We start from the raw sequence: 17,189 nt of genomic DNA, 5'->3' as shown, positions 1-17,189 counted from the left end.
TTTAGAATTTCTTGTAGGTCGGGTCTATACAGACGTAACTTGACCAAATTTTAGTCAGGCTTCTCTTCCCCTCACAAGCCCCTGAACTTTGGCTGTCCCCAAGTCTGAGCAAGCACAGAAATACAGAACATCACCTCTCATTGTAGGAACGCTGACCAGAGCGAGACATATTTCATGTCAGACTACTCCATCATGCTGTTCACTCACCTTCCCCACTCACTTGCCCAATTTCTTCTCAAAAGTTCTTGCTAATCCTTCTTCTTCCTCCCTACAAAAGAAGTCTTTTTCTATTTGATTTTGAGATGCTTTGAGATGCTGAAATTGGAGCGTTCTTCCTCTTGCAATAGTCTTTTTGAAATGTTTCTGCTCACCTAAGTCTGGATTTATTTTTATTTGATATTTGAAGGAACTTGTTTACCTTCTTCACTGCTGAGAAAAATGCTGTTGTTTACTTTTAAACAGTACTGTTCTTATTTTCTTGCTAGTATTTCCTAGTATTTAATTCATTTGATTTCCCAGTATTTAAAGTAACCTTGCTATTTATATTTATAAACAACACGGATTTACATCTTTCTTTCCTTGAGTAGCTTGGTGTTCGAAGGCACACTGGTTGAGAAGCTATTTCTCTGAGGTAGTGCAAAAATTCAGGGCTGCATTCAGCAAAAGTGATAACCCTGGGCCACAGTCTCCGAATGCTAAAGCAACAGTAACGTTTCCGAAATTCTCTAAGGCCCTGGGCAAGCAGGTCTACGAGAAACGGAGCGTGGCAGTCCGCGAGCTCGCCGCGCGTGGCCATGGACAGCGGGAGAGGGCGGGGAGTTTCCTGCGGCCCCTTTTGCGCATGTGCAATACCGCGTAGGCGCCGGCCCTGGGAAGATTCCTGGGCCTAGTGTGAGAGCCGTCTCGGAGCCTGCAGGACTGCGCGATGCTCAGGGAGCTGGTGCGGCCCGAGTGCTAGCGGCAGGCGAGGCCGGAGGGTTGGGCGAGAGCCGAGGGGGACCCTGCGTGGCGGGGGTAGCGATGCCCGGCGGTGAGGAGGAGCCTCGCGGACCAGTGAGGGACCCGCGGTGCAAGAACCCGAAAGGGCGGGTGGAGGCGGTCTCGGCCCGGAAAAGGGACAGTGGGACGGGGGAGAGCCTGTCAGGGGAAGGGGCCGGCATTGGACATGGCGACGCGGTACCCCGGGAAGGCTGCAGCGGTCGCGTGGGTCTGAACCGTCCACGACGCGGGCTGCGTGTTCTGTGCGGCCGCGAGTGTGGGGCACTTGCGCATGCGCGATGGGTGCGCTCAGCCCGGGGGTGGGGGGGGCGGGAGCAGGCGGGGTTGAGGAGGGGTTTGGCGATGGGCAGAAGTGGGTGTAAGACAATTGCTGGGAAAGATGGTTAACCTACGTGAGACTTGATTTCCTTGGCTGTGTAACCGAATATATTTACAAGGCGTGCTCCTGGAGTTTTTCAGAGAATTAAATAGTGTAGCACAGTGCCTGGCAGGAAATATTAGCTACTGTTGTTAATAGAAATACTTCATTCTTCTTACTCATTAGTTTATGCTCATCACTCAGGTCAGTATAACTCTCCCCTCTGTAAAAAAATGAGAAAACAGACTGAGAGGACAGTTTTATACCCAAAGTCACAAAACTAGCAGATAAACAAGCTAGAAGACAAACTCAGAAGTTTCTTGAAATGTCATGGTCTTTCTGATGTGCTGTCTTGGGTATCAAAGCCAGCATTGCATCCTCCACAGCACCTGGCAGAAATAATTTGACCTGTGAAGAAATAATTTGAGCTATTGAATCTTACCTTGGAGCAGTTCTGTTTCTGGGATTTCAGGCTGTCTTCACAGTCCTTGGGACAAGACAGTATAATTGTTTCTGAGTTAGTTCTGTAACAGCCTAGCGTTGTGTTCTGAGCAGCCTTGATTTGATTTTATTGAAGGTCCGACTTGGGATTTTATGGGATAAGGAATACTCAGAATTGAACTGTGCGCCTGGATGAAGGATCCGATTAAAGTGAATTTGTCCCTTAGGTGCATTTCACATCTACCTTGAAATAAAGCACCTCTTGTGAAGTAAGGATGAGGTGTTTCTAGGAACAGAATCTCGCTTGGGAGAGAACCACTCCACCATTTGAGCAAGATTCTGAGCAGAGGCCCTAGTTCCCAGAAAGGAGCAGATCTTGGGTTTGCACAGCCTGCTCAGAATGAGTGAGATTTGAATAATGTGGCCATATTCAGAAGCCATCACAGGTTGCCTAATGGAGGAAAGTCTGGACCAGGTTTGAGAAGAGAGGGGAACTGGGCTGAGATGAATGAAGGAAGGCTAGGCTACACAGGAAATATAACTTCCTGTGTATTGCAGGAGTTTTGAGGACATGGTATGGAGAAAGGACCTTTAAAACTAGATCTGAATAAATTCTCTCTCACCAATCCCAATTCAACCCCCACTCTTTATTTTTCACTCTTCCCAGATTCTGAGCTCTTCTCACACAATGAATTTGGCATCTAAAGATATGCTGGTGATTTCCTTATACACAGCAGTACAAGAATAGTTTTCTATTTGTCTTGCAGAAAGTTGGGAAAAATAGGTCCTGAGAGTATAAGTGAGTTTCCCTGGCTTTGTGTTAATTCCCTGGCAGAGCCCAGAATAGATGTTCAGCCTCCTGAAACCCAGGCCAGTGCTGACCACATCATCACTGTTAAAACACGTTTCCTAAAAGGCAGCCTTTAGAGAAACTGCCAACGCTTTAGAACAACAATTTAAAAACTTTACCTTAAAGTGCCTCCATCCCTTTTTTCATAGCTTGGGTAAGTTCTCTACCTCAAGGAGGAAACAAGGAAATGTACAGTGTGACTTTTGATGAAGACTTAGTGTTCCTTCACTTAGTGTGTTACAGTTTGTTTAAGCAGTTTTCTCATAATGCTTTTTTTCTTTGAAATAAAATGAAGGGGTATATACATTGTTTAACAAATCAAGAGAAAATAATTACATTCACCCAATGAAAAGTTACACGCCCAAGCTCTGCTTGACCATATCACAGTCACACATGCACATGCGAGTACTTCTTCGTATGTCCCTTCCTGCCCTTCCCAAGGTTGAAAAGGATATTCTCCCACAGAGAGATATTTTACCCAGGTGATGTTTGCAGGGTTTTGTTTTTGTTTTTTTTTAAATTTTATTTTCACTGTTTCTCCCCAAAGGCCCCCAGTGCATAGTTGTATATTTTTAGTTGTAGGTCCTTCTAGTTGTGGCATGTGAGACACTGCCTCAGCATGGCTTGATGAGCGGCATCATGTCCGTGCCCAGGATCCAAACCAGCAAAACCCTGGGACGCTGAAGTGGAGTGTGCGAACTTAACTGCTCGGCCACGGGGTCAGCCCCTGCAATTTTTTAAATAGGCAAATCCAGGGGTTGCAAGGCAATCTGTATCTCTAATGATTTCATTCCTTTTTTTCTATCCCAGCTGTACCTTCAGAAATTTCTACATTTTTCCAAGACCAGCAAAATATGAAGAAATCCAGTGTGAGTTGTCAAAGTCATTCAACCCTTTTTTTACAATGGATTTTTGAGGTTAATGACTCCTATACTTGAAATGTTAAAGTAGAAATAGATAAAGTGAACCTGAGGGAAACAGGATAGCACGGTGGTTCTCAAACCTTAGTGTGTATTAAACTCACGTGGAAAGTTGTTGAAACTTTCAGAATGGGGCCTGAGAATTTCCATTTTGGACAAGATTGCAGGTAATGCTGATGTTGAGGTCTACAGGCCAGTATCATTGGAAGAGCGGATCACTAGGACAGAGTTGGCAAGGCACATAAATACAGATCGTGTGAAGTTAGACAGTTAGCAAATTTGAGTTGCGTATATTTCTGACTGTTCTGGTAGCCATGGCCAAAGAAAAGACTGTATGGTACATGGCTTTCATTGATGATATTATTAATAAAGCTACCTGATTTCCTTTTGGAACCTAAAGACTTTCTGACACTGAAAGCTAAAACAAAACCTTTTGTGTTTTTTCATGTAAATGATGAATAACCTTCTGGTGGCAACCATGAAATAAATGACTATAGTTATTCTTCAGTGGAAGCAAAAGACAGGGTACCAAGCAGAACTCAGTTAATGAGGTTTTCCAGTGACCATATTACTGAAGCCCATGTAGACAACTTTCTGATGGTCTTGTTTTGTTTGTTTTCCTGGATAAAACCTAGAATATCTAGAGAATAAATTGAATGCATGTCCTTAAAATATCTTTCCAAAATTCTTAGTTTTGCTCAGTAGGTAGAATGTTCAGTTAAGACATGATTTTCTGACACATGTTTCTGTACTTAATCAAATTTCAGTCTGCTACATGCAAAATGAATTCTTGTTCACCATTTGCTGGAATTTGGTTTGTAAGAGTCACCGATGATATATGTTTATTGTGGTTAAATACACATAAAAAGTGAATCATTTTAAAGTGTACAATTCAGTGGCATTTAGCACCTTCACAGTGTTGTGCAACCATCATCACTATCTAGTTCCAGAACATTTTCATCATCCCAAAAGAAAACCTAATACCTTTTAAGTCATTCTCCATTCCCCCTTGACCTCTCTGGTAACCACTAATCTACTCTCCATCTCTGTGGACTGGACTGGCCTCTTTTGGATATTTTATATAAATGTAATCATACAGTGTGTTTTTCTCCATCTTCTTGCACTTAGTATGTTTCAAGGTTCATCCATATTGTAGCGTATTATCAGACTTCGTTCCTTTTTTCTTAGTCTTATTAAGTTATAATTGACTAAATTGTAAGATATTTAAAGTGTCCATCATGATGATTTGATATATGTTTACATTATAAAAGGATTTCTCCCTTTTAGCCATCTAATTAATTAACAGATCCATCACCTTACATATTTATCTTTTTTTGGTAAGAATATTTAAATTCTGTTTTAGCATATTTCAGTTATACAATACAAGTGTTACCAACTATAGTCAGCATGTTATACATTAGATCCTCAGACCTTATTCATTTTATAGTTGAAAGTTTGTACCCTTTCACCAAGATTTCATTTTCTTTTTATAGCAGAATAATATTCCATTATATGGATGTACCATATTTTGTTTATCTCTTTGTTAGTTGATGGACATTTGGGTTGTTTCCTCCATACGGCTGTTGTCAATAGTCCTGTTGTCAACATTCATGTATAAGTTTTTGTTTGAACATCTGCTTTGAATCCTTCAGGGTATTTACCTTGAAGTAGAAATGCTGGGTCATATGTTAATTATATTCTTTACTTATTGAGGAACCACCAAACTCTTTTTCACAAGGGCTGCATAATTTTACATATCCACCAGCAATGTATGAGAGTTCCAGTATCTCCTCATCTTCAACAACACTTGTTATTGTCTTTTTTTTTTACTTATAGCTATCGTAGTGCATATAAAGTAGTATCTCATTGTGGTTTTGATTTGCTCTTCCCTAATGACTAATGAGCACCTTTTCATGTGCTTACTGGACAGTTCTTTATCTCCTTTGCAGACATGTCTATTCACGTCCTTTGTCCATTTTTAATTGGGTTGTGTATTGTAAGAGTATTTCAGTTACTAGACTTTTGTCAGATATATGATTTTCAAATATTTCCTCCCATTCTGTAAGTTGAGTTTTTATTCTCTCGATAGTATATTCATTTGATTTGAAAAAGGTTTTAGTTTTGATGAAGTCTGGTTTATCTATTTTTGTTTTGCTGCATGTACTTTTGATGTCATAGCTAAGAATTCATCGTGAAATCTAAGATCATGAAGATTTACTCCTATATTTTCTTCTAAGAGTGTTATAGTTTTAGCTCTTATATTTAGGTCTTTGATCTGTTTGAGTTAATTTTTGTGTATAATGTGAGGAATGGGTCCAGTTTCATTTGTTTGCGTGTGGATATCCAGTTGTCCCAACACCATTTGTTGAAGAGACTATTTTTTCTCCCAATGAATGGTTTTGGCACCCTTGTTGAAAATCAGTTGACCATAGATGCATGGAAATTTCTGAACTTTCTTTTCTGGTCGGTTGATCTATCTATCTTTATGCCAGTCCCATACTTTTTTGATGCTTTTGCTTTGTAGCAACTTTCAAAGTCAGGACATATGAGTCCTTCAATTTGTTGTTCTTTGTCAAGATTGTTTTGGTGGTTTGAAGTTTCTTGCAATTCCATGTGAATTTGAAGATCATGTCCATTTCTGGAAAAAAGGCTATTGACTTTTCCATCGCATCTGTAAACACTAGGGGGTGTTGCAGTCTTAACTATATTAAGTATTACATTCTATGAACAAGGAATGTCTTTCCATTTATTTAGATCTTTAATTTCTTTCAGCAAAGTTTTGTAGTTTTCAATGTACAAGTCTTGGACCTCCTTGGTTAACTCTATTCCTAAGTATTTTATTCTTTTTGACGCTACTGGAAATAGAATTGTTTTCTTTATTTACTTTAAATTGTTCGTTATTAGTGTATAGAAAAGTAACTGATTTTTGTGTGTTAATCTTGTGTTCTACAATTTTATTGAATTTGTTTATTAGCTCTAATAGGTTTTTGTGGATTCTTTAGGATTTTCTGTTTATGAGATCATGTCATCTACAAATAGAGATAGTTTACTTCACCCTTTCTAATATGGATGCCTTTATTTCTTTTTCTTATCTATTTGCTCTGGCAAGGTCTTCTTTTAGAGTTTTGAATAGAAGTGGCCCGAGTGGGTATTCTTGTCTTGTTCCTGATCTTAGTGGGAAAGCTTTCAGTCTTTTACCATTAAATATGTTAGCTGTGGGTTTTTCTTAAATGCTTTTTATCATGTGGTGGTGTTCCCTTCTATTCCTAGTTTACTGAGTGATTTTATCCTGAAAAGATTATCTCTTTGCTTACTAGTCACATTTTGTATTTCTTCCAGAGTCAGTGGGTAACTTGTGTGTTTCTAGGAGTTTATTCATTTCATCTAAATTTTCACCATATAATTGTGTGTAGTATTCTCCTATAACCCATTTTATTTCTATTAGGTCGGTAGTAACATCTCCACTTCATTTTTGATTTTAATATTTTGAGTCTTGTCTCCCTTTTTTGGTCAATCTAGCTAAAGGTTCATTAATTTTGTTGGGTTTTTTTTTCATAGAAACAACTTTTCATTTTGTTAATTCTATTTTTCTATTCTATTCATTTATCTCTATTCTAATCTTTATTATTTCCTTTCTCCTGCCAGAGACAAAGACCAAAATATATCTTTCTTACCATATTACAATGTCAAAAAGATAGAGACAAACAGGGAAAACACCATGTGATGACAGAAGCAGAGATTGGAGTAATGCACCTGCAAGCCAAGGAGTGCCAGGTATTGCTGTCCACCATCCGAAGCTAGGAGGAGGCAAGGAAAGATTCTATCCAGAGTCCCAGAGGGGGCATGGTCTTGGTGACACCTTGCTTTCAGACTTCTAGCCTCCAGAACTGTGAGAGAATAAATTTCTCTTTATAAACCACCAGCTTGTGGGAATTTGTTAGAGAAGACCTAGAAATATGTGTGCCCATTTAACATAGATTTGTCATCATTGTTTTATGCTTATGTCTTTCAAGTCAGGTAGGAAGAAAAGAGGACTTATTAATCAAAAATATAATAATACTGGCTTTTATATTTACCTTTATGGTTTGCTTTAACAGTGTTCTTTATTTCTACTAATGGCTTTGGGTTGTTTTCCATTCATTTTAGCCTGAAGACTCCTTTTAGCATTTCTATTAGGACAGATCTGTTGGCAAGGAACTCCCTCAGCTTTTGTTTATCTGAGAATGGTTTAATTTCTTTATTTTGAAGAAGAGTTTTTCTAAATATAGAATTCTTCACTGCAAGTTTTTTCTTTTAGCACTTTAATATGTCATCCCACTGCCTCTTTTCCTCCATGGTTTCTAATGAGAAATTGGCTATTAATCTTTTTGAGGATCTCCTCCACATGATGAATCACTTCTCTCTTCTTTCAAGATTCTCTTTTTGTTTTTATCTTTGTTGATTATACTGTGTCTCAGTGTGGATCTCTTTGTGTTTATCCTGTGAAGTTTCTTGAGCTTCTTTGATGTGTAGATTCATGTCTTTCATCGAATTTGGGAGGTTTTCAGCCATTATTTTTCAAATGTTCTTTCAGCCCCTTCCCCTACTTCTGGGACTCCAAGTATGCAAATGTTGATACGCTTGGTGGTGTCCCACAGGTCTCTTAGGCTCTGTTTGTCTTTCTTCATTCTTTTTTCTTTCTGCTTCTCAAACTATATAATTTCAATTTACCTATCTTCTAGTTTGCTGATTTTTTTTTTCTGTCCACATCTGCTGTTGAACTCTTTAGTGAATTTTTTATTTCAGTTATTGTACTTTTCAACGTCAGGATTTCTATTTGGTTCCTTTTTATACTTCGTGTGTCTTTGTTGATATTCTCTTTGGTGGAACTTCACTCTTCTGGTTTTTTGTCCATGTTGTCTTTTGCCTCTTTAAGCTTGTCTAAGACAGTTGATTTCTAATCTTTGTCTCGTAAGTCCAAAGTCTAGGCCTCCCCAGAGAAAGTATTAATTTTCTTCTTTCTTATGAATGTGCTGTACTTTCTCATTTAAGTTCCTTGTAATTTTTTGGTGAAAACTGGACATTTTGAATATTATAATGTGGTAGCTCAGAAATTGGATCTTCCCCCACTCTCCCTTAGAGTTGTCACTATTGTGTGAGGTGAAGTTTTTGTTGTTGTTTAGTGAATTTCTAGAATATTTTTGTGAAGACTGTATTCTTTGTTGCATGTCATTACCTAAGTCTCTATTCCATTTGCCTGGTGTCAATTAGTGATTTACCAGAGATTTCCTTAAACCTAGAGCCAACAAAGCCAAAAGTCTCCCACTACTTGCTGTTGGGTCTGGGTGAATTAGAGCATACCTTCAACACCACACCGTTTACAAGTCTTTCCTCACCCTCATGTCCTGCTGGTGCAGAACTTGGTCCTCCAGAAGTGAGAGCTTAGGATCTTTTTGCATTTTTTTGAACATGTACCTTGTCCTGGATATGTGTGTGTTGTCTAGATTTCCAGGAATATATGGAAACTTTTCAAAGCCCCAAAGCATTTCACTCCCCAGCTTTTCTTCCCAGACATTTTTGTGGCATATCTGTTGTTTGCTCCAACTTATATCCTTTGCACCAGTGGCAGCAACTGGTTCATTTGTCTTTGCATGTTTTCAATAGATGCTCTCCATGTAGTCATTTTTTCCTGTATGAGAGAGTTCTGAGCATTCTGTGTTAGTCTTTCAGGTCTTCACCAGACAGGTCAAAACAGGCAATCCCAACTCTTTGACAACCAGCTCCAGTCTGCTCTCTCTGGCACCAGGAATCCACACCAAGAATATAGGATTCCATCCTCAAGACTGCTGCTGAGCCAGTGAAATGAGTTTAATTGTGTCTCCTGAAGTCATTAGAGTGGGCCCTAATCCCGTATGATTAGTGTCCTTATAAAAGGAAAATTTGAACACAGTTACTTACAGAGGGAAGATGATGTGAAGACACAGGGAGAAGATAGCTGTCTGCAAGCGAAAGAGAAAGGCCTCGAACAGATTCTTGTCTCACAGCCCTCAGAAGGAACAAACCCTGCTGACACCTCAATCTTGGACTTCTAGCCTCCAGATTTGCAAGATAACAAATTTATGTTGTTTAAACCACTCAATCTATGTACTTTGTTATGGCAGCCATAGCTAACTAATACAGCTTGAGGGTGACAGGAAGCAAGGGTAAGTTAAAACAGCACACATCTCTCCTACCAGGTTTCAGTTGCATTTGTTTTAATTAATCATTTGCTTGGTTGTTGTAAACCTTTGTTTTCCGGAGTTCTGATGAAATTGATTCTGATAGTTTTTGCCAGTTCTTTTGTGTTTCTGTGGAGGAGTGGGGCCCTCGTACTTCCCTACTCTGCCGTTTTCCCTGACCGAAGTCTGTTACCAATGATATTTTGCAGTTTTTGAGTTACTGGACCTTTCTGCAGCATTTGAGCATTTGAAGCCTGTGCTCTTCTGCAAAGCCTGGACGGGTGGCCCCTGTCACTCCACGCAACCCCCTTCCTACCCTTCTAGTGATGTCTCCTTCATGGAGTCTTTTTGACTCTTGGTAAATAATGTATTCCCTGTATATTAGTTTCCTGTTATAGCTAATAAATTAACACAAATTTAGTGGCTTAAACCAACACAAATTTATCCTCTTATGGATTTGGAAGTCAGAAGTCTGAAATTAGTCTTCTGGGGCTAAAATCCAGGTGGTGGCGGGACTGGTACCTTCTGGAGGTTCTGAGGGACGATTCTATTTCCTTACATTTTTCAGCTGTTGTACCACCTTCCTCCATTTTCAAAGTGCGTCACTTCAGTCTCTGCCTCTGTCTTTACAGTGCCATCTCCTCTTCCTTCTGTAGTAGGATCTCTCTCTGCCTCTTCCTTATAGGATGTTTATGATCATGTTTAGGGTCCACCTGGATAATCCAGGATAATCTCCTCTTTTCAGGGTTCTTAATCACATCTGCAGAGTCCCTTTGCCATATGCAGTAATATTCACAGGTTCTGGGGATTAGGTCATGGACATCTTCAGGGCCATTGTTCAGCCCACCACACCTGGGCTTTCATCCTCGACTCACTGTTCTGTTCTATTTGTGTCTATACATTGACTTCTCCTTCTGTTTGTGTAAGTGGACAGAAATGTATATATGTATCATGGAAGAGTATGTATTTTTGTTTTATTTGCTTTTTAGAATTATGTAGACCATCTCATTTGATACATATGTTATTACAGCTCTTTTTTTAAATTTAATGTTGCACTAAATTTAGATCTATCCAAATTGACTAATATTTTATTCTTTTTAATGCTGTCTAATACATATACGACGTATATGGTATAATATAATATAATGAGACCATATCACATTTTAGTTGTCCATTTCTTCACTGGAAGACATTTATGTCATTTCCATTTTTCATTCTTATGTATAAACTTCAGTGAACATGTCTTAACATTTTCTCTCTCTGTGTAAGAGTAAGCAGTTCTCCAGAGCATATACACATGATTAAATTGTTGGATCATAAAAAGTAAGAACTTCCGATGTTATTTAGTACTGCCAAAGTGGTCTCTTAAGTGACCGTACCACTCTCACCAGCTGATATATGATAATACATCTTTCTTTACCTCCTTGCTAGCAATCGGTACTGTCATTTAAAAATTATGGCCAATCTGGTGGATGATGAAAACCTCATTGTTTTGATTTGTCTTTGATTTGCATTTTGATTATGAGTAAAATTGGGCCTTTTGGTTTTCTTCTGTGAAATGTTTGTTTATATATTTGTACATATTTTCCTGTTGATTTTGTTCTGTATTTCTTACTAATTTACAGATATCCTTCATGAGTTTTATATAGTAATCCTTTGTTATATTTGTGGCAGATATCTTCTCCAGGTTTGTCTTATCTTTTAACTTTATGGTATCCTTGGTTGTATGAAAGTTTTACATATTTATGTGGTCAGATTTATGGATCTTTTTTTCATAGTCTTTGCTTTTTATTTCAGGATTATTTTTGTGTGTGTGTGGGGGGGGGTTTTGTAGTTCTTTTGTCCTTAGGGTATATTTCCATTATGATGTACAGTCGCATTCCTGTTTTAAATTTAGCACAGATAATCCTAAGTGGTATGACATTAAATTGTGACACAATTAGATTTCATTTATTTCATTTGCTATTTATTTTTTGGGTTTTGTTTTCATTCTGAAAATTATTTTTTATAATCATAAAAAAAATTTGTATTTCCAAAGATGAACTATAAATTATAGCAAGATATATTCAGAGATAGGTCTAACTTCTATCCCTGTCCCCTCCATCCTGTTTCTTGTTTCTTCCCTCACCCTATGCTGGTGACCATTCATTTTGTATTGTTATTTATTTATTTTTGTTGTTGTTGAGGAAGATTGGCCGTGAGCTAACATCTGTCCTACTCTTCCTCTATTTTGTATGTGGGATGCTGCCACAGCATGGCTTGATGAGCAATTCTGTAGGTCCATGTTCAGGATCCAAACCTGCAAACCCTGGGCTACTGAAGCAGAGTACGTGAACTTAACCACTACACCACTGGGCCAGCCCCTGTATTGTTATTTTTAACATAAGCAGATCCATCTGTAGATCTTTCTTTGTCCCTTTTTTATATAAAAACTAGCATGTTATACTTGATTTTCTCAAACTTAATTTCGTTACATAATGATACATTATGGAGTTCATTCTGTGGCACTATGTAGAGATATTCCTTAGTTCTTTTTTCAGTTGTTTAGCAGTCCATTGTGTGAATACAACATAATAGATTCAACCAGTTCTTTATTAATCAACATTTGGGTCATTTCTAGTCTTTTGCAAATATAAGTGGTGAGGTAGCCTTGTGCCTACATCTTTGCTTTTTTGGCCAGTATGTCCTTGTGGTTGATTCCCAGAAGTGGGATTTCTGGATCAAGTGGTAAATGCATAGGTAATTTAGCTAAATATTGCCATTGTAGTTGATCATTTTGTCTTCTCAACCACAAGATATGAGGGTGTTTTTATGCCTATAGCAAATTAAACTTAAGTATTTGTATTGTTATTCTTTTGGATTTCTGCCAGTCCCATAGGAGTGAAATGGTTTGCTGTAATTTTTATTTACATTTTTCTTTTTATTTTAAAGAATGAGCTTGATTTCCTAAGTTTTGGTGGTGTTTGCTTTTCTGTTCTGTGAATTTTCTGTTTATGATTCTTAGTCATACTTCTATCAGGTTGTTGGGTTTTTCCCCTTCTATATTTTTAGGAACTCTTTATATAGGGATATTAACGCTTCTTTGTCATGTAAGTTGCAAATACTTATTCCTAGGTTGTCTTTTTTAGTTTAGTTTTGTTTATTTATTTAATTATGCAGAGGGTTTTACTTTTTTAATTTCTAATTTTATGTAGTCAAATTTATTGATATTTTCTTTTATTGAATCTAGAGTTTTAGTCATGGTTAGGGAAGTTTTATTCATTTTTAATTATAGGGGAATTCACCCAACTTTTTTTCTAATTTTGTAGGATCTCTTTTTTACATTTAACATTGATTAATCCATTTGGAGTTTTCATGATGTGTAGATGAGAATGTATCTTATTTTATCCTTTTTAACCTATCTGTTCAGTTACCCTACCATTTCTTAATGAAAATTCTTTTTCCTACTTTATGACACTGTCTGTATCATTACTAAATTCCAGGTGCATTTGAGCTTCTTTCCTTTGATATCTCTTTCTATTTATCTGCCTGTACCACATTATTTTAATTATGGGAGCTTTGTAATATGTTTATATCTGATAGGTTATCTCTCATTGCTCCTTTTTCAGGTTTTTCTTGGCTTTCCTTGCTTATTCTTCCAGTTAAAATATCTACTCAGCTTGTGTTTCTCTGGGTTAAAAGCTTGATGGTATTTTTTTGAGACTGTATTAAATTGCTCTAGTAACATTATGAACTGAAATCTTTTCGATGCTAAGATTTCCGTTCTGAGAACATGGGCTAGCTTTGAGTTTCTTCAAATATAATTTTTTTAAGGAATGATTTGATAGTTTTCTTTATGTAGATTTTGTTTCTTTCTTGTTACAACTTCATGCCTAAGTATTTATAGTTAAAAAAATTAAAAAATGCTCATTCACCTAGATTTAACTGTTATAAGCCTTTTAACCACATATTCTCTCTCTCTTTATCTGTGATATCCCCATTCGTTCCCAAAGTGTTCTTTATGACTTTATTGGGTTCAAGATTCAATCAAAGATCATGCCTTTGTATTCTTTCGTAATATGGATGTTTTTAGAAAGTCCTGGTCACATGTCCTGTTGAGTAGTTATTCTTGAACTTAACTATGCTTTAGAATCATCTGGAGCTCTTTAAATATTCCTATACCCAGGCTATACTCCATATCAGTTAAGTCAGAAACCCAGGGGTGACACCCAGGCAGTGCAACCATGTTGAGAAGCACTGTTGTAGAATGCTCCTCACATCTGTATTTGACTTATATGTTTTTCCTCATGATTAGATTCAGATTATATATTTTTATTATTTCCATTTATTACATGCTTCTTATAAGGTCAGATTGTACCATTATTGGTAATGCCATCAGACATCTCCATCTGAACAGTAGATGTTCTTTCCACCCTTTAGTAAGCTAATAGTTTGTCAGGTGAAACTTTGAGACTATATGAATGTCCTCTTTCCCAATAACCTTTCATCCAGTGGTTGGCTATTTAGGTTGAGCACGTTTTGGCATGTTTATTGGCCATGTGGATGTCTTCTTTTGTGAAGTGACTGTTCAAGTCCTTTTCTCGTTTTTCTATTAGGTTGTCTTGTTGTTATTTATTTTAGGAGTATTTTATATATTCTGGAATAATCCCTTTATCAGTTCAGTGTGTTGCCAAATTTCCTACTGTCTGATTTACTTTTTTTTTTTAATTTATGGTTTCCCTTTGATTAATAGAAGTTCTTAATGTTAATGTGGTCCACTTTATTTCAGTCTTCTCCTTAATGGTTAGTATTTTTGGTGTATTGCTTAAAAGATCTTTGCTTGTCTAAAGGTCATGAAGATAGTTTTCTGTGTTATTACCTAAAAGTTCTCTTGTTTTACTGATCACATTTCAATCTAAAATCCATATGGAATTGATTTTCACATATTATGTGAGATTGAAGTCGTTTGTTTTTTTCCATATGGATAACCATTTAATCCTTCATGGTTTATTGAAAAGACAGTCCTTTTCTCATTGTTCTACTGTGACACTTTTTTTTATAAACTAGGTGTCCATATTTGTGAGTCTGTTTCTAGACTATAAATTTGGTTCCATTGGTCTTTCGGTTTATTCTTTCACCAATACCAACTTCTCTTAAATTACTCTTAACTTTATATAAATCTTTATATCCACTAGTATGTCAGTTTTCTACTACTTCATAATAAGTTACCACAAACTTTGCAGTCTAAAACAACAGAAATTTATTATCTCATAGTTTCTGTGGGTTAGGATTCTGGGACTAGGTTAGCAAGGTACTCTCCTTAGGCATAAGTCTGCTATCAGGGTGTCACCAGGGACTCCTTATCTGAGGCTTGTGGTCCCTTCCATACATGTCACAGAATTCATTTCTATGTAGCTGTAGAACCCACAGTAGTTTGCTTCTTCTTTGAGGCCAGTAGAAGCATCTCTGATATTTTACGTTCTTTTAAAAAACTCACCTAATTAGGTTGGGCCCACCCAAGGCAATCTCCCTTTTAATTAACTCAAAGCCAGCTGATTAAGAGATCTTAATTATACTTGCAAAATTTGTTTTGCCTTAGAATGTAACATAATCACAGGAACACAAGTCTCTCCCATACTAGAAAGGAGGAGATTATATAAGGGTGTGGGTCATTGGAGGTCATTTTAGAATTCTGCCTACCATAATTAGTGTGAATTTACCCAGTTAATTTTTCTTCTCCAAGATTGCTTTGTCTACTCTTGATCTTTTGAATTTCTATATAAGTTTGAGAATCAACTTGTCAGTTTCTACAAAAACGTCTGCTAAGTTTTTGATAAGGATTGTCTTGACTTTATAAACGCATTTGGGGAGAATTGAGATTTTTATAATATTGAGTTGTCCAATCCATGAATATAGTATATCCCTTCATTTGTTTGTTTTTGTCAATAATCCTTTATAATTTCTGTGTAATAGTCTTGGACAATGTTTTGTTAGACTTAAGTATTTCATGTTTTTGATATTACTGTAAGTGGTACTTTAAAACTATCAATTAGTTGCTGGTATCCAGAAATCCTGTTGATTTTTATATATTGAGCTTGCATCCGAAAACTTGCTAGGCTCACTTCTTAGTTCTAGTAATTAGTCTGTAGATGTCTCTGCAGTTTCTTCATAAAGAGTTATGACATCTTCAAATAACAGCTTTATTTATTCTTTTCTAATCTTTATAATTTTTATATCATTTTCTTGCTTTATTGCACTAGTTCATTTTTACTCTATTTGACCTATTATTTCCAATTGACCAGTTTTTTTTACCTAATATTTGACTTCTTCTTTTGCAATTCTCAGTATATGCCATGAGTATTTACAAGCTATTTGTTTTGATAACCTGGGAATGATACTTCTCTGTCTCTGCTTATGTCTGTTGGCTCATGATTATCCACAGTAGTCATCTCCTAAGTGAGGGATATGTAATGTAGGAGCTGTAAGATAGTCCATTCGCATTTGAGAAGAAAATGTTCAGATGCCTACTTACATTTATTTTAATCTAAAAACATAAGAATGAAATTTAATATATAAATTGACAATATAAGTTTACAATTTATAAATAAAAATGTTTCCCAGATGGAAGAGTAACTGAATATTTTGGACACCCATATTCTATAGGAGTTGTGTCCAAAATTATTCAGTAACTTATTGCCTGAATACCTCTTTAGCTCTTTATCTTGTCATAGTCCCATAAAGTACCCTCCTATGTGCTGATTGCTTTTCCTTTAACTACATATTTGAGATGTGTCTGTGGTTATACTGTTGCCCCAGGTTCATGAATGTTACTCTGTTATTGTTTAACAACTCAAAGCTTTACCTCTTCAGTGAACAAAACCACCCAAATAGCAGGAATAGAACTTTTTTCCCCTTTGTAACCTCAGTCACCTTTGCACATCTTTTCGCAATAGTAATATCTTATTGTGTTGTATGCTTATATGTTTGTGTCTGTTTATCAAACTAATGCTCCTTAAGAACGGTAACATTGTTTTATTTCTCTTCAAATTCTCCCAAAGTAGGAGAGTTCTTTATGGCACATAGGCACATAGTGCGATACTGATAACTTATTACAGTGGTGGGGAATATCTTTTATGATTTCTCCTTCTCTAAGCAAGTACAGTATAAAAGTCAACATCCCATAAACACAGTTTCTGGTATCTCTAAATAGTGAGCATCATAACAGTTCTCATACAGCTTTTTCATGTCTTCCAGTTCTGATTACTTAAATTGGAACGTAAATATGCTGTTTCAGGGATCCTTATCAATTGAGGATGTGACTGTGGGCTTCACCCAGGAGGAGTGGCAGCACCTGGACCCTGCTCAAAGGACCCTGTACAGGGACGTGATGCTGGAGAACTACAGCCACCTCGTCTCAGTGGGTAGGGACTGTTTTCCATGTAGAC

At 37.0% G+C, this 17,189-nt stretch overlaps 1 protein-coding gene across 7 annotated transcripts in view; it reads left to right on the top strand.

The window, feature by feature from the left end:
- The first annotated feature begins 878 nt into the window (after positions 1-878).
- LOC124235685 (zinc finger protein 33B-like) overlaps positions 879-17,189 on the top strand; it is a 33,984-nt gene continuing 17,673 nt past the window's right edge. The window contains exons 1-4 of one of the 7 annotated variants that reach the window (XM_046654026.1): positions 879-940; positions 3,459-3,517; positions 7,214-7,342; positions 17,039-17,165. In XM_046654026.1, the coding sequence (XP_046509982.1) occupies positions 3,503-3,517; positions 7,214-7,342; positions 17,039-17,165 (271 nt within the window). In that variant the 5' untranslated portion in view covers positions 879-940; positions 3,459-3,502. Of the gene's footprint in view, positions 1,054-3,458; positions 3,518-7,213; positions 7,343-17,038; positions 17,166-17,189 lie in introns of all 7 variants that reach the window. The other 6 variants (XM_046654024.1, XM_046654025.1, XM_046654029.1 and 3 more) reach the window with 6 other exon arrangements.

Source organism: Equus quagga, chromosome 2 (genome assembly GCF_021613505.1).
Source record: "Equus quagga isolate Etosha38 chromosome 2, UCLA_HA_Equagga_1.0, whole genome shotgun sequence".
In the NCBI taxonomy this organism is placed as follows: Eukaryota; Metazoa; Chordata; class Mammalia; order Perissodactyla; family Equidae; genus Equus; species Equus quagga.
Note: the sequence above shows the minus strand (reverse complement) of the source record. Positions and strands in the feature narration are given on the sequence as shown.